The sequence below is a fragment of the Brachycentrus maculatus genome, unplaced genomic scaffold (assembly GCF_059751285.1).
Source record: "Brachycentrus maculatus isolate JH-2025_06_01 unplaced genomic scaffold, ASM5975128v1 h1tg000516l, whole genome shotgun sequence".
NCBI lineage: Eukaryota > Metazoa > Arthropoda > Insecta > Trichoptera > Brachycentridae > Brachycentrus > Brachycentrus maculatus.
The window spans coordinates 32,501-57,005 of record NW_028281262.1 but is presented as its reverse complement, the minus strand read 5'-3'; the positions used below and the strand labels follow the sequence as shown (position 1 = coordinate 57,005).

The 24,505-nt window shown below is 37.2% G+C and overlaps 2 protein-coding genes across 3 annotated transcripts; one reads left to right on the top strand and one right to left on the bottom strand.

The window, feature by feature from the left end:
* Positions 1 to 52: 52 nt before the first annotated feature.
* Positions 53 to 16,337, bottom strand: LOC148301789 (phospholipid phosphatase 4-like). 2 transcript variants are annotated; one of them, XM_088272701.1, is made up of 6 exons: positions 16,043 to 16,337; positions 9,815 to 9,998; positions 9,145 to 9,214; positions 5,592 to 5,720; positions 2,679 to 2,846; positions 53 to 1,950 (listed from the first exon to the last, which is right to left on the bottom strand). In XM_088272701.1, the coding sequence occupies exons 1-6, from the start codon at positions 16,114 to 16,116 to the stop codon at positions 1,778 to 1,780; spliced, it is 798 nt and encodes a 265-aa protein (XP_088128827.1). In that variant the 5' UTR covers positions 16,117 to 16,337; the 3' UTR covers positions 53 to 1,777. The 2 variants fall into 2 exon arrangements, with proteins under 2 accessions (XP_088128827.1, XP_088128828.1); XM_088272702.1 differs by having other exon boundaries at positions 16,106 to 16,337.
* Positions 16,338 to 17,492: 1,155 nt separating this feature from the next.
* Positions 17,493 to 21,215, top strand: LOC148301788 (galectin-4-like). The gene is made up of 4 exons (XM_088272707.1): positions 17,493 to 17,608; positions 18,455 to 18,543; positions 19,417 to 19,612; positions 20,796 to 21,215. Exons 1-4 carry the CDS (start codon positions 17,603 to 17,605, stop codon positions 20,919 to 20,921), a joined length of 417 nt encoding a protein of 138 aa, XP_088128833.1. The 5' UTR covers positions 17,493 to 17,602; the 3' UTR covers positions 20,922 to 21,215.
* Positions 21,216 to 24,505: the final 3,290 nt, after the last annotated feature.

The window sequence follows — 24,505 nt, the reverse complement described above, 5'->3', positions numbered from 1 at the left end:
ATATATTATATATATATATATATATATATATATATATAAATATATATACATATTTATATATAAAGAGCTTCCAAGAATTTGAGTACTATGGTTGTCAATAATGGGTAGAATTGGTGAATGTTACACGTGTGTAAAGTGGTCACACAAACCAGCCTATGACGGTTGTCAAATAATAATAATAATAAATTTGGATAACTTATATAGCGCCATTTTCGTAAAAAAAATACCTCAAGGGCGCTTCACGGTGAATGAATTGGGGAAAGTATTATGGTGGAAATGATTTAGCAAAGAAATCGCTCACTCCTTTCAAGAACGTCATAAATCAAAAATTGACAATTTTCAGTTATGCATGTTTTCGGAATGCTCAGAGAATGTACTATATCCCAGCAAAAGCGGCATATTTTTAACACAATATTTACCCGCTACAGGACAGAAAGTGTTGTTTTTGCATTTTGAAGAAAAGGTATTGTTTATTTATTTTTTTAAATATACTAAATATTTTTCAAATGGAGAAAAAATATTCAGGTTTTACCTAGAAAGATCTGTTGCGCAGTAAAAAGTGCAATAAGTGGCTTAATATTTATTTTTAATACATGGTATTATATTTTTAAACTTTAAAAACGTTCTCCTGAAAAATCAAGTATTTTGATTTATGACGTTCTTGAAAGGAGTGAGCGAAATGTGTTTTTAGTCTTTTTCTAAAGATCATCTCACTCTCACTATTTCTAACCATTGGTGGAAGAGCATTCCACGCCGTCGGTCCTGCAACAGCAAAGGCACGCTCGCCAAATTTAGTGCATTGGTTGCGAGCCGGTAAGATCACTTTGCCCATTGCAGATGTTGTAGCCGATCGAAGCGTGAGACGTCTACCAACCAATTCATCTGGAATACACAGTCAAAGCCCCGTAAATGCCCAGATTTCCACATTCTTCTTCATCTCTGATGAGATGTCAAAAAATAATAAATGTACATATATCGTTACGTTAAATTTGATAAACTATAGGATTTATATAAATATTTTTTTTTTGAATATTTGCGAATGAATTTTCAAACAAAGATACTCATATCGCTCACTCCTTTCAACAACGTCATATATCAAAAATCGTCAATTTTCAGTTGCGCATGTTTTCGGAATGCCCAGAAAATGCACTATATTCCAGCAAAAGCGGCATATTTTGAACTTAATATTTACCCGCTACAGGACAGAAAGTGTTGTTTTTGCATTTTGAAGAAAAGGTATTGTTGAAAAAGGTACTGCCTCTCTTCATCAATCCGCTGTATAATATGGAAGAATAAACTAACTAACCATCACGCCGCTTCCCTGCAGGGGTAGGCAGAGAGAATAGAGTGCCACACCACTCTGTCCTTGCAAACATTCTTCGCCTCTTCCACGTTCATGCAACTCCTCATACATACCCGCCGATTGTTACGACTCCTAACCTGACCACTTTCAAGTAGAATATGGAAGTCTGGGGATTTACGGGTGCTGACGACCGTCATAGGCTGGTTTAAGTGATCACTTTACACACGTGTAACATTCACCAATTCTACCCATTATTGACAACCATACTACTCAAATTCTTGAATAAAATAATAAAATAAATAATATTAAAAAAATATGAAAATAACTCCTGTAATTGGAGATAATCCAGACTTTGTGAACAGTATTTGGACACACTCAAAATGTTGTCAATGTGAGTTAGCCCGCGCCGCGTGCGGGTGACTGGCAATCAGAACAAATCGTCTCTGGACCGTTTGGCCCGCGGCCCACGGTCGGCTAGATCCACTTGACTTGCTGCGGCGCCGGCTGCGGCGGGTCCCCGGACTCCGCTCTCCTGGTGAGCGCGCTCGCCAGGGGACGCTGGCAGTGCGGGGAGGCCAGGGAGGGGAAGTGCTGCCGATAGCAGGAGTAGCTGATGGCCAGACCCAGCGCCGAGCCCACCACCACGTCTGGAACCCGACACCACAACTTGTATATACTTGTACATACATATCGCTCACTCCTTTCAACAAACGTCAGAAATCAAAAATCCAGAATGCCCAGAAAATGTACTATATCCCAGCAAAAGAGGCATATTTTTAACTTAATATTTACCCGATACAGGGCAGAAAGTGTTGTTTTAGCATTTTGAAGAAAATGTATTGTTTAATTTTTTTTTTAAATATACTAAATATTTTTCAAATGGAGGAAAAACCTTCAGGTTTTACCTAAAAAGTTCTGTTGCACAGTAAAATGTTCAATAAGTGGCTTGATATTTATTTTTAATAAATTGTATTATATTTTAAAAACGTTAAAAACGTTCTCCTGAAAAAGCGGATTTTTTAATTTATGACGTTCTTGAAAGGAGTGAGCGATATGTAAAGAAAACACATCATTTATATCTCTATAATATATGTATATATAACAGAAAGATACTACAAGACACACCGGGTAAGGACAGTATTTTGTAAGGGGTCCCTTATGTGACTGCGACCATAAAAGGTCTATTGCGACCTCCCTCTGTGTCATAGCTCACTCTCAAGACCTGCGCGAGTCGTGTAGCTCCGGTGGCTGGAGCTTCACCTTCTCCGAGTCCAGTATGTGACTCCACTTGACAATAACGCGGACGGGCGTTTGGCCATCCTCCATACAGGATCAGCTGATAGGGACAGTCAGGGTTCCTCGGGAGAGTGTTCACCTTGCCAGTGGTGGTGGTAGTCGCAGGTGCGGGACAGCGCCACGGCGAGCGCTGCGCAGAGCGGGCTTATCGCAAGCAGCAGGAGGGCCCCGCGGCCGCGCCGCCCGCTCCACACGCGCAGCTTGCCCATGCTCCACCAAGACATGAAGCCGAGCGAACAGAACGATACTGGAAAGGAAACAGTCCTATGTTTGTTTTGTTCTTAACCGGTTAACTGCCAAAAGCGTCTTAAGACGCATAATTTCCTCTGTAGGCCAGACATTCTGGCCCGTATGATTCTAGTAGGCAGCTCCGCGGGCCACAATGTCTGGCCCGGCGCAGGTATAACTTTAATCACTGATCTCTCTATCATCCGAGTATATTCTACCAACAAATATTTCAGATAAATACAGTTTAACTAACATGGTCATACGCCATAACATGCCAGACAGAGTGTCCCAAAATTAGGGAATATGACATAAATTAAGCCCTGAAGAGGGCAACAGGTTGTTGCCGAAACTAGTTGGTTAATAAAAATGTGAGTGGACCAGAACACAAAGTCTTTTTACTTCTCAAAATAATGTATCAATATGATCCACAAGGTAAATGCTTTCAATATTCAAAACCAAAATATTTATTTTAACCGGATCCACGCGGCTCGCATAACCGTATGTGTTTTCACAAAACATTCCCCGTACGCGGCTGACATAACCGTTTGTGTTTTTACTTTGCTCCAAGTTTCGAACCTCAGTTCAACTTGGAGGGATTTTTTCATGGTGTGGAACTTTGGATAAAATAATACGTCAATCCTTGGCCTTATGACATCTGTTGAAATATCTGACTAATAATTTGTAACATCACAAGGATAAATAAAAGAACAGATCCCTGATTTCTCTTGCGGTCGGTAATTAGTCCGCGCTATAATCATGCCCTATATTTGTCTCACTCTCGACGCTACCCTTGCCAGTGGGTAAGAGTGACACACGATGCGTGCTTTGATTTATTTATGTTACGATCTAATTTGTTTATATTACAATATATTTCAAGAATAATGTGACACACGTGTATTATAGAGTACCAAAAAGGCACAATGAATCCCATTGAACGTTTTTGTTTAGGAAAATAAATCGTTTCTTAACTAAATACATGATAAAAGTAATCATTTAAAAAACGGCGAAATACCGCCGCACACGGGCGTCTCTCAGGAACAAAGTGAACGCGGTTAAAAGGTTAATGGTAGAAAAACGTCGCTTTTTTTGATCAGAGTAGCTGATCAGTTATGAGAAAAAATGGTCAGAGTGGAAAAGGTTAAGGAGCTGAAATGGGATGTTTCGAAGCATCCACCTTACTCACCTAATTTAGCCCCTTCCGATTCCCACATTTTTTAATCATTACAAAATTAAAATGGAAAAAAAAAACAACACAGGAGGTGAAAACAGCACTAGACACGTTCTTTGCATCCAAACCCGAAAGTTTATATTCAAATGGGATTATAAAGTTGACAGAAAGACGGAAGAAAGTCATTTAAAATAAATGGAAATATGTAATTGACTAAATTAACCGGCTAACTGCCAAGAGCGTCTAAAGACGCATAATTTTCTGTGAACGGAGCGCCGCTCATACGAAAATTGCGTCTTAAGACGCGCCGTTTTGAATGGGCTTTTACTAAAGAAAATCAATTATTTAAAATGTACAAATATATTGAAAGCATAGTGACATCTATTGAGAATATCTTTGCATACTTAGAATTGAAACATATTTTGTTTTTACCACTTTAAACGTAAATTAAGGAGAGCTTTGTCGTCGGAACAACAGGTTTGTCGAATAATCCCCGAGTTGCCGTCACTGCCCAATCTGATGACAGTGATTTTAGTGTCCATTCTGAAGATTTGAATTTTTTTAAATCATAGTGTGTGTGTGTATACTTTTAATATTAAACTAACATAAACAATTACTTTTGACATATCGCTCACTCCTTTCAAGAACGACATAAATAAAAAAACCTGATTTTTCAGGAGAACGTTTTTAAAGTTTAAAAATATAATACAATGTATTAAAAATAAATATCAAGCCACTTATTGAACTTTTTACTGTGCAACATATCTTTTTAGGTAAAACCTGAAGGTTTTTCCTCCATTTGAAAAATATTAAGTTTATTTAAAAAAATAATTAAACAATACATTTTCTTTAAAATGCAAGAACAACATTTTCTGCCCCGTAGCGGGTAAATATTAAGTTAAAAATATGCCTCTTTTGCTGGGATATAGTACATTTTCTGGGCATTCCGAAAACACGCACAACTGAAAAATGTCAATTCTTGATTTATGACGTTCTTGAAAGGAGTGAGCGATATAATTAAGTTTTCATATTTTCGACGAAAAATTTTGTGACAACCCTGCACCATGAACAATTAATTTTATGGTTATGGATTGGCAAAAGAAGGATGAAAGTAGACTGAATGCAGTTGAAATGCGATCTCTCAGAAGAATGTGCGACAAAACGATGTATGATAGATGTTCGAATAGTGAAATAAGGAAGGAATGCAAAGCTGAGATAAGCATTATCCATAAAATTAAGAAAGGTGTGTTGAGATGGTTTGGACATGTGGAACGAATGAGTGAGGAAAGAACGATAAAACAAATTTATGAGGCGAATGTAATTGGGAAAAGGAGCAGAGGAAGACCGAGAAAAACATGGCACGATCAGGTATGGCAAATACTCGAAAGTGGTCAGGTTAGGAGTCGTAACAATCGGCGGGTATATATGAGGAGACGCATGAACGTGGAAGAGGCGAAGAATCTTTGCAAGAACAGAGTGGTGTGTCATTCTATTCTCTCTGCCTACCCCTACGGCGAAGCGGCGTGATGGTTAGTTAGTTAGTTAGTATATTATGGATAAATGACTTGGGGTGTATATGGTATGTATGTAACTCACTGCTGCTGTGGCCGCTGGGGAAGGACTTGCGGCCCTCTGCCACGTCTCCCGGGGGCCCGGAGCACTGCAGCTCCGGGTTCAACTCCCCGTCGGGGAAACATCGCCAAAAGAAATCGGGACGCGGTCTACCTGAAAATTATCAACAAAATTTATTAGTTTGGGAAATATACATATGGCGATATAGTCTTTGTGGAGTGAATTGAACAGTTTTGGAAGATGTAAAATAAACTAACTAACTAACCATCACGCCGCTTTCCCGCAGGGGTAGGCAGAGAGAATAGAGCGCCACACCACTCTGTCCTTGCAAACATTCTTCGCCTCTTCCACGTTCATGCGTCTCCTCATACATACCCGCCGATTGTTACGACCCCTAACCTGACCACTTTCAAGTATTTGGCATACCTGATTGTGCCATGTTTTTCTTGGTCTTCCTCTGCTTCTTTTCCCGCTAACATTCGCCTCATAAATTTGTTTTACCGTTCTTTCCTCACTCGTTCGTTCCACATGTCCAAACCATCTCAACACACCTTTCTTAATTTGATCGATAATGCTTATCTCAGCTTTGCATTCCTTCCTTATTTCACTATTCGCACATCTATCATACATCGTTTTGTCGCACATTCTTCTGAGAGATCGCATTTCGCCTGCATTCGGTCTACTTTCATCCTTCGTTTGCCAACTCCACGTTTCACTTCCATACATTAGAGTTGGAACCAGGACTACTTGTGCACTGCCAGTTTAGCTTCCGCTGATAGGTTTTTATTTGCCATAACTGATTTCAGTGTTAAATGACTGGCGATAAAAGGATTTCTAGTAAATTAAATTATTGTAATCTATCCTCACCATCATTTGTCCGCCTCCGTAGTGTAATGGTCAGCACGCTCGGCTACCGTTCTGGAGGACCCGGGTTCGATTCCCAGGGGGGGTAAGAATAAATATGAGTGATTTTTTCACTGTAATATTTATTCAATATTACCCTGGACTGGTACCTGAAGCGGAGGGCTGATCACCTTTCCTTCATGTGTAAACGATCAAGATAACACTGCGTTTATATGACGCAGTGCCCTATGCACCATTGGGGTGCGGATAAGGGTTTTATTTATTATTTTTTTTTATATCCTCACCATCTAAATGGGTTAATAAACTATGAAGTTTTTGATAGGCTTTTATTTGTTTTATTTTATTTGGGATTTTTACAGCCAAAACAATATACTATACAACATTAACTAACAAAACTATGGCCAATTAAAAAAATCCTCCGATAATGCTATTCTTATGAAAGCCATGTAGGTTGGGGTGAGTGTGTGTGTGCGTGTGTGTGTGTGTGTGTGCGTGTGTGTGTGTGTGTAGTGCCTATTCCACGTCAACGTAAATCATCCAACAAACAGGGATTATAAACAGTTGGCTTGTTGAACAAACGGCAACGAGCAATCATTCACCTAATTTCCTGCTAATCGTTGTTATCATTGTCTTATTAATTGGCTTTTATCATTGTCTTATTAATTGGCTTTTATCATTGTCTTATTAATTGGCTTTTATCATTGTCTTATTAATTGGCTTTTATCATTATCTTATTAATTGGCTTTTATCATTGTCTTATATATTGGCTTTTATCATTGTCTTATTAATTGGCTTTTATCATTGTCTTATAAATTGGCTTTTATCATTGTCTTATTAATTGGCTTTTATCATTGTCTTATTAATTGGCTTTTATCATTGTATTATTAATTGGCTTTTATCATTGTCTTATTAATTGGCTTTTATCATTGTCTTATAAATTGGCTTTTATCATTGTCTTATTAATTGGCTTTTATCATTGTCTTATTAATTGGCTTTTATCATTGTATTATTAATTGGCTTTTATCATTGTCTTATTAATTGGCTTTTATCATTGTCTTATTTATTGGCTTTTATCATTGTATTGTTAATTGACTTTTATCATTGTCTTATTAATTGGCTTTTATCATTGTATTATTAATTGGCTTTTATCATTGTCTTATTAATTGGCTTTTATCATTGTCTTTTTAATTGGCTTACAGCTAACTATTAAATTTTTTTTTGTGTTGACGTGTTGTCCGCCTCCGTGGTGTGATGGTCAGCGTGTTTAGCTACCGTGCTAGAGGTCCCGTGTTCGATTCCCAGGGGGGGGAGGGGTGAAAATAAATATTAGTGATTCAACACTGTAATATTTATTTAATATTACCCTAGACTGGTTCCTGAAGCGCAAGAGTGATCACCTTGCCTTCATGTAAATAATGATCTAGATAACACTGCGTCAATTTGATGCAGTGCCCTATGCACCATTAGGTGCGGATAAGGGTTATAAGTATGATGTGTTAACGATCAAGAAACACTGCATTTATCTGATGCAGTGCCCTATGCACCATTGAGGTACGGATAAGGGTTTGAAGAATAACACTTTTTAAGTATTATTTTTTGACATCCCATCAAAGATGAAGAAGAATATAGAAGTCAGGCATTTACGGGGCTGACGACCGCCATAGGCTGGTTTAAGTGATCACTTTACACACGTGTAACATTCGCCAATTCTACCCATTATTGACAACCACACTACTCAAATTCATGGAAGTTCTATATAGATATGTATATATATGAACCAATTTTGAAACATTATTCTTGTGTAATGGACCTGCCATTCGCCTTAGAATTTAGTACATAAATATCCCATAGACTGATAACCGACATAATATTGATTCTGTAACAGGTCGGATTCCACTTGTAGCTACGTGCAAGTCATCTTGTAACCATGTTTGATTAGTGTCCTTATCAATCTATGGATAGATATACAAACCTGCCACCCACTGTAACACCAGGGACAGTTAAGGACAGTTATCTAGAAGCGATTCACGCCACTCGTTGCGGTAGTCAAAAGTTGCGAGCTTACGAAATATCAACTTTGAATAATAATATTATTTTTTGACATCTCATCAAAGATGAAGAAGAATATGGAAGTCTGGGCATTTACGGGGCTTACGACCGTCATAGGCTGGTTTAAGTGATCACTTTACACACGTGTAACATTCACCAATTCTACCCATTATTGACAACCACACTACTCAAATTCTTGGAAGTTCTATATATATATGAACCAATTTAGAAACCTTGTTCATGAATCACTAGAACTTCACTAGAGACATCTGTTGGTGAGATGTAAAGAAGCTTTTTTACTAAGCAGAAACTCTTATATTAGTATGTGAGGTCCGAATCCTGGATTATAATCACACACATGAGAAACGCCAGAAAATACCATTTTCATTTTTATTATTAGGCTTTTAATTTGACCAGATAATCTGGTCAAATTTATCAGATATCTGGTCATATTAGAATAATAAAGTTATTCGATGCATCCAGTGCGTATTATTGACGCGAGTCCGCCTTCCATTCCTGACAATAGGACCTCAGCGTTCTGGAATTGGTCCCATAGCGCTCCCGTTGCGGACCAATACACTTGAATCACTAAAAAGACTAGCTTATTCTTCTTCATCTATGTTGAGATGTGTATTTTTTAACAAAAAACGTTGAATTCACTCACCAACAATGAGTTTGACCATGTCAGTCAGAATGCAATTGATTCCAAGAGCGAGAGACACTCCCAATAGGGTCTGCAACAAGAACAAATGCATGAGTACATTACAAACACATTGCATGAGTACATTACAAACACATTGCGTGAGTACATTACAAAGACATTGCGTGAGTACATTACAAACACATTGCATGAGTACATTACAAACACATTGCATGAGTACATTACAAACACATTGCATGAGTACATTACAAACACATTGCATGAGTACATTACAAACACATTGCTCGAGTAGATTACAAACAGGTTGGGTCAGGTTAGGTCAGGTCAGGCAGCCCGGTGACACAGGCGAGGCGCACTAGGTGGTCCTCCGTTGCATAGGTGTTGTTAGGTCGGCGGTCGGAAGTAGACAGCTTTAGGGACGTCTGTCACTGACCGGGCCGGGCAGACCGTAGTGCCCAAGTCGAAAGAGGCGAGGGAGAACCTCACAGACCGGCAACCCAGCGAAGTATATTCTTCATTGAGATCCGCTGGGTTACGCCACTGCGAGAGGGGGGAGTTTTTAGCCAGTAGAAATCTGGCACTACCTGGCAGTACGGGCTGCCAGGTGTCTATGAAGATTTTCTCCCCCTTCGCAAAAAAAAAAAAAAAGGTTAGTTCAGGTTGGGTTAGTGACCTGCAGCAGGTCGTCCCTGTCTCGCGACACGATGAAGTGCGCCAAGGCCATGAGCAGCGGGGTCAGCAAGGCCAGCGCCCACAGCAGGGCCGTGCCGACGTAGGACTCTCTGCGGGGATTCCGGTACAACCACATCTCGTCAGGATGGATCTGCCGGCTGAACGGGTTCATTCTCTCCATGTACCTGCAGCACAAACAAACAAATTCTTTTATTTACTCATTTATACGGCCTCTTACAATTGAATATAAAAGCAATAAAGACGTTTTATTTATTTATACTGCAGATTTTTTTATTTTTTTTATTCATTTAATATATTTACATTTTTATTTATAACATAATACATTTGAATCATTTATACATATGGAGAACTTTTGTATTTCGATTCGCTGTGCCTCTCCATAAAAGAGACTGTGCTCTTGTGCTTGGAGGGGGACTTGCACTCGTAGTTTAATGTTATATAATAAAAGATATAGTAGTTTTTTTGTATATTTTTTCAAGATTTAAATGTATAGAGCTTATTAGATAGTCGATAGAATTATATTTTAAATTTTTGGATAATTTATCTTAAGAAAAAGATAAATATTTGTGCTTTTATTATTTGTCCGCCTCCGTAGTGTAATGGTCAGCACGTTCGGCTACCGTCCGGGAGGTCCCGGATTCGATTCCCAGTGGGGGTCAAATAAATATAAGTGCTTTATTCACCGTAATACTTATTCTATATCACCCTGGACTGGTACCTGAAGCGGAGGGCTGATCACCTTTCCTTTATGCGTAAACGATCGAGATAACTCTGCGTTTATATGACGCAGTGCCCTATGCACCATTGGGGTGCAGATAAGGGTTTTATTTATTATTATATTAAATTTTAATCTTTTTTTACACATGAAGGAAAGGTGATCAGCCCTCCGCTTCAGGTACCAGTCCATGGTAATATTGAATAAATATTAGTGAAAAAATCACATATATTTATTTTACCCCCCTCGGGAATCGAGCCCGGGACCTCCAGAACGGTAGCCGAGCGTGCTGACCATCGCACTACAGAGGCGGAAAATTTAATATGCCGATATTTATTCATAAATTTTTTAACGACACTTATTAAAATAATTTAAAGATGAAATATTTTTAAACTAAAATTGTCATGAACATTTAACTAGAAATAAGGGTTTGAAAATGTATGATGAGATGCCTGAATGTATGAAGAATGAAAAGAGTCTGAAAGAATTTAAAAATACATGTTTTGTGTACTGTAAGAAAATGTAAATACAGTAAATTCAGTATATAAAACAGTTTATATTATAAAATATAAGCTAACGTAAGAAATAAATAAAAAATAAAATAAAAGTTCATGAAAATGTATTTACATAAATATGATATATCGCTCACTCCTTACAAGAACGTCATAAATCAAAAATCGACAATTTTCAGTGGTGCATGTTTTCGGAATGCCCAGAAAATGTACTATATCCCAGCAAAAGCGGCATATTTTATAATATTTACCCGCTACGGGGCAAAAAGTGTTGTTTTTGCATTTTGAAGAAAAGGTATTGTTTAATTATTTTTTTAAACATACTAAATGTTTTTCAAATGGAGAAATAACCTTCAGGTTTTACCTAAAAAGATCTGTTGCACAGTAAAAAGTTCAATAAGTGGCTTGATATTTATTTTTAATACATTGTATTATATTTTTACACTTTAAAAACGTTTTCCTGAAACATCAAATTTTTTGATTTATGACGTTCTCGAAAGGAGTGAGCTATATGTGAAGCGTTTTGTCTCATCAGACACTTTGTTTGATACTTATTATGTGTTTTATAATGTCGTAATAGGACGAAACGCATCACATGTTTTCATATTTTTTTATTATTTTAAATTCTTTTACATTAAACAATTTAGTTTAAATAAATACAAGTATAAAAAAATACATAATATAGTACAAAAGAAGATCTTACGAAAGTACGGCCTGTGTGTGCGTATACATTTAATTTAATTTTTTTTTTCAAAACATATTACATACATAAGTCATATATACATATAATATCCCCGTATTATTATTTTTGACATCTCATCAAAGATGAAGAAGAATATGGAAGTCTGGGCATTTACGGGGCTGACGACCGTCATAGGCTGGTTTAAGTGATCACTTTACACACGTGTAACATTCACCGATTCTACCCATTGTTGACCAACCACACTACTCAAATTCTTGGAAGTTCTATATATATGAACCAATTTAGAAACCTTGTAACATCTCACCAATAGATGTCTCTAGTGAAGTTCTAGTGATTCAAGAACAAGGTTTCTAAATTGGTTCATATATATAGAACTTCCAAGAATTTGAGTAGTGTGGTTGTCAATAATGGGTAGAATCGGTGAATGTTACACGTATGTAAAGTGATTACTTAAACCAGCCTATGACGGTCGTCAGCCCCGTAAATGCCCAGACTTCCATATTCTTCTTCATCTTTGATGAGATGTCAAAAAACAATATGAAAATAACTCCTGTAATTGGAGATAATCCAGATTTTGTGAACAAGTATTTGGACACACTCAAAATGTTGTATATAATATTCCCGGTGAGTAATTTCTATTTTTCATTTTGGGACATGGGATTAAGGCTAACAAGACTGGAACAAATAATTTAGTTATTTTTTTAAATATATTTTAAAAAAATAACAAAAACTAATACTAATACATGGCAAAATATTAAACAGTATTTATTCCCAGCATTCATTTTCTCTAAATGCAGGTAACATTTTATTGGCATCAATTCAAGTACTATCTACCCTCTGATTGCACCAGTGTGCAAAGGCAAATGGCTGCAAGTTAAAATCAGTAGTTTTGAGATAAACCAGTTTATAGTCAACTTAAAACGATGCTTTTTGCCAACACATGTCGCTCACTCCTTTCAAGAACGTCATAAATCAAAAATCGTCAATTTTCAGTTGTGCATGTTTTCGGAATGCACAGAAAATGTACTATATCCCAGCAAAAGAGGCATATTTTAAACTTAATATTTACCCGCTACGGGGCAGAAAAGGTTGTTTTTGCATTTTGAAGAAAAGATATTGTTTAATTTTTTTTTTCAATAAACTAGTTATTTTTCAAATGGAGAAAAAACCTGAAAAGACTGAATGCAGTCGAAATGCGATCGCTCAGACGAATGTGTGGCAAAACGATGTTTGATAGATGTTCGAATGATGAAATAAGGAAAGAATGTAAGGCTGAGATAAGCATTATCGATAAAATTAAGAAAGGTGTGTTGAGATGGTTTGGACATGTGGAGCGTATGAGTGAAGAAAGAACGGTTAAACAAATTTATGAGGCGAATGTAGTTGGAAAAAGAAGCAGAGGACGACCGAGGAAAACTTGGCACAATCAGGTATGTCAAATACTTGAAAGCGGCCGGGTCAGGAGTCGTAATAATCGTCGGGTATGTATGAGGAGATGCATGAATGTAGAAGAGGCAAAGAATGTTTGCAAAGAGTGGTGTGGCGTTCGATTCTCTCTGCCTACCCCTGCGGGAGAAGCGGCGTGATGGTTAGTTAGTTAGTTAGTTAGAAAAAACCTTCAGGTTTAACCTGAAAAGATCTGTTGCACAGTAAAAAGTTCAATAAGTGGCTTGATATTTATTTTAATAAATTGTATTATATTTTTAAACTTTAAAAACGTTCTCCTGAAAAATCAAGTTTTTTGATTTATGACGTTGTTGAAAGGAGTGAGCGATGTATCAAATTAATACAATTTTGCGGCTATTTGGATAGTGAATATCTCGGTAAAGGAAAGAGATAGAGCCGAACATCTGTGATTGTACATGATAGAGGCCAGTTATGAGAATGCTTTGAGCCGTGTTACGCCAAACAGCCGCAACTTGATTTACGGCTAGTTGCCTTTACACATTAGTGCAAACAGCTTTATATGGTTTCAAACGTTTTGATCAATATCACTAGTCTGTTTTTGGTTGGTTGGAAGAAATTTCTTTTTGGCAATAAGCCTGCCAATGTATTTATTTATTTTCTGCACATGAAATTTAAATAAATATATACAGATTTTTTCCTTAAAACACCATTTTGGCTTATTTATTGTAACTGCAGACAGTTGGTAGAATTCCATATTGAATTGTTGGGTAATATATCCAAAATTAAACAAGGTTTATTGGATTGAATTCTACATTTATTTATGTATATGTTAATACGTGACGCGTTTCCTCTTCTTAAGACATTATCAAGAGAGAGTACGGCTATTATCCTCGGCTCTACCCGACCCAGTTTCTCCAGGGTATGCTTGGCTACAATAGTTGAGAGACTAGAAGGAATGTGTATTTAATTTAGCATTTTTATCGATTGTTGCGCGGTATGATGGATAATCCTGAAATTATCCGGAGCATTGGTCTGTATGTTCCCGATAGTTACCTAAGACAGCGTCGACATAGATTGTTTCACATTCCTGTACACAGGACCAACCTGCCGATGGTTATGCCTGTAGGAAGAGCTACCGCTATGTTGAACAATATCACATTGGATATTGATCTGTTCCATGTGTCCGAAGGAGTTTTCCGAAGCGGGATTCTTCAAGTCTTATTGCTGACTTTTAATATATACGCCTTGAATATTGTTTGTTGTGTATATATTATTTTTTATTGAATAAATTGAAAAATTGAAATTGAAATCAAACACTCTAGTGTGTAATGTCCTAAGAAGAGGAAACGCGTCACGTATTAACATGTACATAAATAAATGTAGAATTCAATCCAACAAACCTTGTTTAATTTTGGCTATATTACTTGACAATTCACCAGTTTGGCATTGGAAAAGTAAGTTTTTCTACTAAATAATTAAACGGTTTTGAAAAGAAAAGAATTATTGAAAGGTAAGAAGTTGAAAACAAAAAATAATAATTTTTCCATAAAATAAATATCCACTATACATAAACTGACCATTTATTTTTTTCTTCAAAACGGGACATCTACCAATTTTTACGTAATAGTATCTATATTCAAGAAAACACGTGATTTGTCATAGTTTTTATGTCTTAATAAAAAGAAAAGGAATATTATTTTTTGATATCTCATCAAAGATGAAGAAGAATATGGAAGTCTGGGCATTTACGGGGCTTACGACCGTCATAGGCTGGTTTGAGTGATCACTTTACACACGTGTAACATTCACCAATTCTACCCATTATGGACAACCACACCACTCAAATTCTTGGAAGTTCTATATATATGAACCAATTTAGAAACCTTGTTCATGAATCACTAGAACTTCACTAGAGACATCTATTGGTGAGATGTAAAGAAGCTTTTTATTAAGCAGAAACTCTTATATTAGTATGTGAGATCCGAATCCTGGATTATAATCGTAAGCCCCGTAAATGCCCAGACTTTCCATATTCTTCTTCATCTTTGATGAGATATCAAAAAATAATATGAAAATAACTCCTGTAATTGGAGATAATCCAGATTTTGTGAACAAGTATTTGGACACACTCAAAATGTTGTAAAGAGAAGGAATGTTGATAAAGAAAATAGGAGGAATAAATAACGTGAATTTGAAAAAAATATGTTGTTTTATATTTTTCTGATGAACTTTCTCTTCTTTTTCTAACCCTTATCCGCACCCAATGGTGCATAGGGCACTGCATCGTAGCGACGCAGTGTTATCTTGATCGTAAATTTCATGAAGGCAAGGTGATCAGCCCTGCGCTTCTTGTACCATTCCAGGGTGTTATTAAATAAATATGAGAGTGAAAATCGGCCATATTTATTTTGACCCTCCTGGGAATCGAACCCGGGACCTCCAGCACGGTAGCCAAACGCGCTGACCACTGCGCTACGGAGGATGAACTTGATGAACTTGGCGGGATTTAAAAAAAAATCTTGACTACTAACATCGCTCTAAGTAATCCGATGTTATTGTGTTTTTTCTGTCGTCCACAACAAGATTCTTTCTACGGGAGATACCGATACGTTTTTCTACCGTCGATTTTTTTGCACTTTTTATAAAAAAATTGTTACCGTGTGTCGCTATTTTTTTTTGAAAACGGGACATTTCGACGTCCCGAAACATTACTCGAGGACAACGGGACGGTCCCGTTCAAAACGGGACGTATGGTCACTTTAACTATACATTCTTTAACAATGTTACAATCTGTCGCGTTCTAGGAACATATGTTACATTTTTAAAACGCGAATGATGAATGAAAATGAACAAAAAATCGTCGAAACTCACAGAAAAAGGATAGCCATGCCTATCCTTAGCAGGATTTCGACGCACAGAGACGTCGAAACGAACCTCATATTCATATTCAGTGTAGTTCTGCGGACGTGTTAGCGCGAACGAGTAGCAACATGGTCGCTAAAACGCGTATGTACTTTGCAAATATCGAAAAACACTCCGGCAACATCAGAATATAGCGACTGAGGACTCTCTGGCTACTCGGGATATCGCGGGGCGACGCTTCGGGTAAAATTTCTGGTTCAAATCGACATTTTGAAATAATTCGCGGTAGATAAATTTTGATGAGTGCGCCAACAACCTGTCAAACTGACGTCGCGCCGTTTGATGAGCGCGTTCGAAAACTATCACTGATCACAACACGAGCATACTTCTTCTTCTTCTGTCCTTACTGCTAGATATAGACCTCTTCAGCGGTGGGCTAAAGGGGGCTCGGAGGGACCCCTTGTTAAATTTGACTTGGGCTGGGTTAAATTGTTTAAATTAAGGGTTAAATTAAGAGAAATCAATATTCTCTTTTTTTTCACATTTCATCAAAGATGAAGAAGAATATGGAAGTCTGGGCATTTGCGGGGCTGACGACCGTCATAGGCTGGTTTAAGTGATCACTTTACACACGTGTAATATTCACTAATTCTACCCATTATTGACAACCACACTACTCCAATTCTTGGAAGTTCTATATATATATATATATATATATATATATATATATATATATATATATATATATATATATATATATATATATATATATATATATATATATATATATATATATATATATACATACAGAAGAAGACCGAAAAAAACATGGCACGATCAGGTATGCCAAATACTTGAAAGTGGTCAGGTTAAGAGTCGTAACAATCGGCGGGTATGTATGAGGAGATGCATGAACGTGGAAGAGGCGAAGAATGTTTGCAAGGACAGAGTGGTGTGGCGTTCTATTCCTCTGCCTACCCCTGCGGGGAAGCGGCGTGACGGTTAGTTAGTTAGTTAGTTAGTTTTATATATATATATATATATATATATATATATATATATATATATATATATATATATATATATATATATATATATATATATATATATATATATATATATATATATATATATATATATATATATATATATATATATATATATATATATATATATATATATATATATATATATATATATATATATATATATATATATATATATATATATATATATATATATATATATATATATATATATATATATATATATATATATATATATATATATATATATATATATATATATATATATATATATATATATATACATTTATTTATATACAGATACATACTAAGCTTTAACTTTAAATATATTTCAGGTATTGCATTTCTCAGAACAGATATCACAATATTTCCGTAGATAAATATAATCAGGCACTGATAAATCGCGTTATCTTTTAGAATTGTATTATTTTCTACTGAAAGAGGATTACCAACGCCTATTGCGAGTATACCGTAACTAGATCATTAACGCTCATTGTGACTTCTGTGTCCACCAGCCGTCGCAATGTCGGTAAGAATAATTAGTCTCTTCTTCTTCATCTCATTGTGCCACCTCGAAGGTCATCGCCAGTCTGCAGCCGCTCTGGGCAGCCGGGTTGCCGAGCCAGGATATACGCCTTCTTCCTACGCTGCGTTTACCTTCCACGCCGCCTTGTAATATAATACCTATTACTCGCTATTTCTCTCCCCTCATACAACGGCCCGAGTACTCCACGCTGAAGGTTGGCAATCATCGTGTCAGTCTGCAGCCGCTCTGAGCAGCGCCCCAGTGCTGCAGCGGAGCCAGGATATACGCCTTCTTCCTACGCTGCGTTTACCTTCCACGCCGCCTTGTAATATAATACCTATTACTCGCTATTTCTCTCCCCTTATACAACGGCCCGAGTACTCCACGCTGAAGGTTGGCAATCATCGTGTCAGTCTGCAGCCGCTCTGAACAGCGCCCCAGTGCTGCAGCGGAGCCACTCTCTACTTATATACGCCTTCTTCCTATCACCATTCGAACATCAGTCAAACATCGTTCTGCCGTACATACGTCTGACGGATTGTATTTTATCTGAATTCAGTTTCATTGCATCATTTTGCCTTCCTGCGTCCCTTCCACACATTAGGGATCGTACGGGGACTTCATGGCATTTTTTTTTTTTTTTTTTTTTTCTCTATCCTCACTAGGAATTTGGAAATACCTGTTCTGAGGTAGGCAGGGTATTCTTATTCCTGTTATAATATAATACAGCTTTACATATATTTATATATATTGCCGACAAACAATTGAAGAGCCGATGAATGTTTGAAAAAACAGAGAAGCGGGGTGAGGGTTAGCTAGTAAATGACATCTTTTCGGTTTATTTTTCAGTCTTTGCCATTTGTTGGTCGGATCCATGGTGGGATGCAAATTGGGACCATCCTCAGGGTGTCGGGGGAGGTGTTCCCAAGAGCTGAGAAGTGAGTATATGGTGTACATATTTGTAAAGTCTAAAATCTCTGCCCCCGAATATTCGGCAATCGTCCTATGGCCAGTTCAGTTCAGTGAGTTAGTTTAGTTGCTATATTTACTTTGGTTATAGCAAGTTTAGTGTTCATGGAGTTTTGAACTAGTAAGTAGACATTCAGTCCCGTCTTGTGTTTTGTGCTTTAGAATGAATCTACGTGCGATGATGTTCTTATGCACTTCCAACCTTTTTTTATTTATTTTTTAAATGGGGTTGCATTTATTGTTTATACCTTACTTGTTATGTACAAGATTACGTAGATTTTTGTTTCTTCTAGCTAAAAACATGTTTTATTTTAATTTGTGCTGAGAACAGCAAGGATAAACTAAACGTAGTGTGGGGAAATCAGAAACCTGTCAACATTTAATCATTGATGGGAGAAACATATGTAGAACTTCTAGGAGAAGTCAGACTGTTGACTGTCGTCAACAGACCGAGGTGCTTCTAGAAAATTTGATGGTGGATTAACAAACTTGTATTTACTAAGATTGGCATGGGTATTGACAGGAATATTGAAAGCTTTTAAATATAAATTCACCGTGAAATTCGGATAGAATTTTGTTTATTTCCTATAAATTTCGCAACTTTCGAGAAGGTCTGACAGGAAGCCTAGACGCTTGTGTATCAGGTCTGGGAATGCGGTGGGACAGCTCTCAATGTACCTCGCCTATTATTATAGAGAAGGTCTGTCAAGAAGCCTAGATGCTTCTGTATCAGGACCGGGAATGCGGTGGGACAGCTCTCAATGTACCTCGCTTATTATTATAGAGAAGGTCTGTCAGGAAGCCTAGATGCTTCTGTATCAGGTCTGGGAATGTTTTTCCAGGCTAGTGATCGACCTGAAGAACCAAGCGAACGGAGACGTGGTCTTCCACACCAGCTTCCGCTTCGCCGAGCACAGCGTCGTGAGGAACCACTGCGGCGGCCGCTCCTGGGGCAAGGAGGAGCGCGACGGGAGCATGCCCTTGCGCCCGGGGCAGGTCTTCCAGATCACCATCATAGCGGACGACCGGGCCTACTCGGTGAGTGGGGAGCCTCTTTCACAAAAGACATCGCGAGGAATGCGGGTATGTTGCTGACACAGTGGTGACAGCAGCGTCCCGCAGCCGCGCGAACATCCACGCAGTCTAGCAAGCGTAGTTCTACATTCTTCTTATAAATCTTATCCGCACCCAATGGTGCATAGGACACTGTATCGTATTATTCAGGTTTTACCTAAAAAGCTCTGTTGCACAGTAAAAAGTTCAATAAGTGGCTTGATATTTATTTTGAATACATTGTATTATATTTTTAAACTTTAAAAACGTTCTCCTGAAAAATCGAGTTTTTTGATTTATGACGTTCTTGAAAGGAGTGAGCGATGTATGTAAATAAAGTAGAATTTAATCCAATAACCTTGTTTTAATTTGGGATATATTAGCCAAAATGAAAGTTCGAAGACTTATTTTTAAAATCATGCTGAATTTTTTAAAACTTTTCTATCCAAGCAATTATTTCAGGAAGCTGAACTTTTGGAGCTACGAGACATCTATTGCCAACAGTGTCTACAGTATGATTTTATGTGCCAACATTTATTTCCTACAAATATGAATAGGTTTTTGCAAATACAGTCATTTTTCATGCCCCAAAACTGTTTGATTCTAGCAACTGTATGCAGTTATAATAAATAAGTCTCTGAACTGTGTCTAAAGGCTTAAATAAAAGACTCTTGCCAGACAGGCTCCTTATAGTCTTCATTTTTGACATTCGACTGCGGCGCATTCGATCCCATATCGCTCACTCCTTTCAAGAACGTCATAAAAAAAAAACTTCATTTTTCAGGAGAACGTTTTTGAAGTTTAAGAATATAAAACAATGTATTAAAAATAAATATCAAGCCACTTATTGAACTTTTTACTGTGCAACAGATCTTTTTAGGTAAAACCTGAAGGTTTTTTCTCCATTTGAAAAATATTGAGTTTATTTTAAAAAAATAATTAAACTATAAATTTTCTTCAAAATGTGAAAACATCATTTTCTGCCCTGTAGCGGGTAAATATTGAGTTAAAAACATGCCGCTTTTGCTGGGATATAGTACATTTTCTGGGCATTCCGAAAACATGCACAACTGGAAATTTATGATTTTTGATTTATGACGTTCTTGAAAGGAGTGCGCGATATGTCATTATTCTAACTACTTGGTGTATTTGTTTTGTATAATTTCAGCTTTTCTTAAACGGGATCCTGTTCACGACATTTTGCCATCGCTTGCCCTACCAGAGAGTGACCCACATCGAGGTGTACGGGGAGGCGAGCGTGTCCTCCGTGGCGCTGGAGATCCGACCTGAGTAGTCACTACTGGTCGCCGTCACTACCGCTCGCCGTCACTACTGCTCGCCGTCACTACCGCTCGCCGTCACTACTGCTCGCCGTCACTACCGCTCACGATGGCGAGTGCACAATTGTGTGCACTTGTCTAAGTGTGCTGGTCTGTGTGCACTCCTCTGTGGGCACTTGCCTTTGTACATGGTTGTCGTGGAAGCGTTATGGACCAAGCGATTAATAAACTGAACATTTTTAAATATATATTGTAAATTATCGAAAGAATTGTGAATATAAATAAAAAAATATACTTAAATTTAAACAACCTGCTAAATTATATTAATATGAATTCCTTTGATCAAAATACACATTTATATATATATATATATATATATATATATATATATATATATATATATATATATATATATATATATATATATATATATATATAGGAGGTGTATGAAACACATACGATTAATAACGTTAGTGACGTAAGTACATTTCCCCGAATACGTGTGAATGATGTTTCAAGAGAGATAAGTATGGAAGAAATTAAGAATGCCACTAAGTCTTTGAAAAATGGAAAGGCTCTAGGATTCGACAATTTTGCCGCAGAATACGTCAAGAATGGTGGCGAAATAGTTCTCACATGGTTGCATAGGCTCTTTAACCGTTGTCTGGAGGAGAGTTATACTCCGGTGGATTGGAGAAGGGCAGTTATAATGCCTCTCTACAAGGGTAAAGGTTCTAGGGTGGAATGTGGGAACTATAGAGCAATCAGTCTATTGAGTGCTGTTGGCAAGATGTATGGTCGAATCCTTATTGAAAGAGTGAGAACCATAACAAAGGACAAAGTGTGGGATGTCCAGAGTGGATTTATGAATGGGAGAGGATGTACGGATCAAATTTTTGCCTTGCGCAACATCACTGAAAAGTTTTTGGCCAAAAACCAAAAGCTTTTCTGTGCTTTTGTGGATTTGCAGAAAGCGTATGACCGAGTTGATAGAGCGAAGCTATGGAAGGTGTTATCTGAGTATGGGGTAAGCAGTAAACTTATCCAAGGCATAGCATCCTTGTACGAGGATAGCACTGCATGCATAAGGGTAAGTGGTTCATTTTCATCCTGGCTTAGCATCTCTAAAGGTGTTAAGCAGGGATGTGTAATGTCACCGTGGCTGTTTAACCTATACATGGATAATTGCATGAAAGAACTGAAAGATTTAAATGTTGGAGCCAGAATGAATAATTTGACTGTCTGTTGCCTTTTGTATGCTGACGATGCTGTTCTTCTTGCCGATAGCAGAGAAGACCTGCAGGCGTTGGTGACAAAAGTGTATAATGTGTGCAAGGAAAGTGACTTATTGATGAATGTTAGCAAATCTAAGATTATGGTTTTTGAAAGAGAAGAATGCAGATCTGAATGTGAAATATTGGTAAACGGAGAGATTCTGGAACAGGTAGATGATTTCGTGTATTTAGGTAGTATGTTTTCGAGGGATGGAAAGATTGATAAAGATATAGAAAGGAGAGTGAATGCTGGGAACAAAGTGAACGGTGCACTGAAATCAGTTATAGCAAATAAAAACCTATCAGCGGAAGCTAAACTGGCAGTGCACAACGGAGTACTGGTTCCAACTCTAATGTATGGAAGTGAAACATGGAGTTGGCAAAAGAAGGATGAAAGTAGACTGAATGCAGTCGAAATGCGATCTCTCAGAAGAATGTGTAACAAAACGATGTATGATAGATGTGCGAATAGTGAAATAAGGAAAGAATGCAAAGCTGAGATAAGCATTATCGATAAAATTAAGAAAGGTGTGTTGAGATGGTTTGGACATGTAGAACGAATGAGTGAGGAAAGAACGGTAAAACAAATTTATGAGGCGAATGTTAGCGGGAAAAGAAGCAGAGGAAGACCGAGAAAAACATGGCACGATCAGGTATGCCAAATACTTGAAAGTGGTCAGGTTAGGAGTCGTAACAATCGGCGGGTATGTATGAGGAGATGCATGAACGTGGAAGAGGCGAAGAATGTTTGCAAGGACAGAGTGGTGTGGCGCTCTATTCTCTCTGCCTACCCCTGCGGGGAAGCGGCGTGATGGTTAGTTAGTTAGTTAGTTATATATATATATATATATATATATATATATATATATATATATATATATATATATGTAAATGTGTATTTTGATATATATATATATATATATATATATATATATATATATATATATATATATATATATATGGTGGTATGGACATGTGGAGCGAATGGATAGCGAGAGAATGACTAAGAAAATATATGTGGCGAATGTGAGAGGGAAAACAGAACGTGGACGACCGAAAAAGACTTGGCACGATCAGATCAATCAGAACCTAAAATCTGGCGGTGTCAAAAGTCTGCGTAATCGGAGGGCATGTATGACTAGATGTATGGATGTGAAGGAGGCTAGGAGTGTATGTCAGGACAGAAGAGTGTGGCGTTCCATCCTCTCTGCCTACCCCTGCGGGGAAACGGCGTGATGGTAGTAGTAGTAGTAGTAGTAGTAGTATATATATATATATATATATATATATATATATATATATATATATATATATATATATATATATATATATATATATATATATATATATGTATATATTTATATACTTTTTAAACCATTTTACCATCTGCTAGTATCATGGCTACTGTATAACTAGATTTTACAAATCAAATTTACTTTGAGTCGCTCTAGCAGACAGTTATGGCAGCTTGTATTATCATCAATGTGTAGTTAAAAGTCAATCACAAAATGTTGCGATTGTCTTTTAACAAGAATATACCATATCAGCAATGGTCACCATAGTGAGATACTTCCATACATGGGATATGATACAAACTACGGACGATGGAATTTTCTTTTGGTGGTTTTATGTACACATAACCCTTTCCGGTCCATAAAAAAATGTAAAAATTCCTCCAAGTCCACAATAGATTTACAGCATTTTTATCCGCACCTAATGGTGCATAGGGCACTGCATCAAATTGACGCAGTGTTATCTTGATCATTACTTACACGAAGGCAAGGTGATCACTCTTGTTTTGAATATTGAAAGCATTAACTTTGTGGATCGTCTTGATATGTTATTTCGAGAAATAAAAATACTTTGTGTTCTAACCTAAGTGATAAATGTAACCCTGAAGAGGGCAACAGGTTGTTGCCGAAACTAGTTGGTTAATAAAAATGTGAGTGGATCAGAACACAAAGTATTTTTATTTCTCGAAATAATGATCACTCTCGCGCTTCAGGAACCAGTCCAGGGTAATATGAAATAAACATTACAGTTTTAAATCACTAATATTTATTTTCACCTCCCCCCCTGGGAATCGAACCCGGGACCTCCGGCACGGTAGCTAAACGCTGACCATTACACCACGGAGGCGGACAAACGGCATTACAGCATTACGGGGTTGAACACCACATCCAAGCTTTTTTTAAATAAAACTAAACTTTTGTTTAAAATTTTTTTTATTTTGAATGTATACAATCTCGTCTCTTATTATTACATTTATCACTAAATACAAGTGAGAAAAAAATATGTTTGCTTGTATTTAACCACTAAACTGA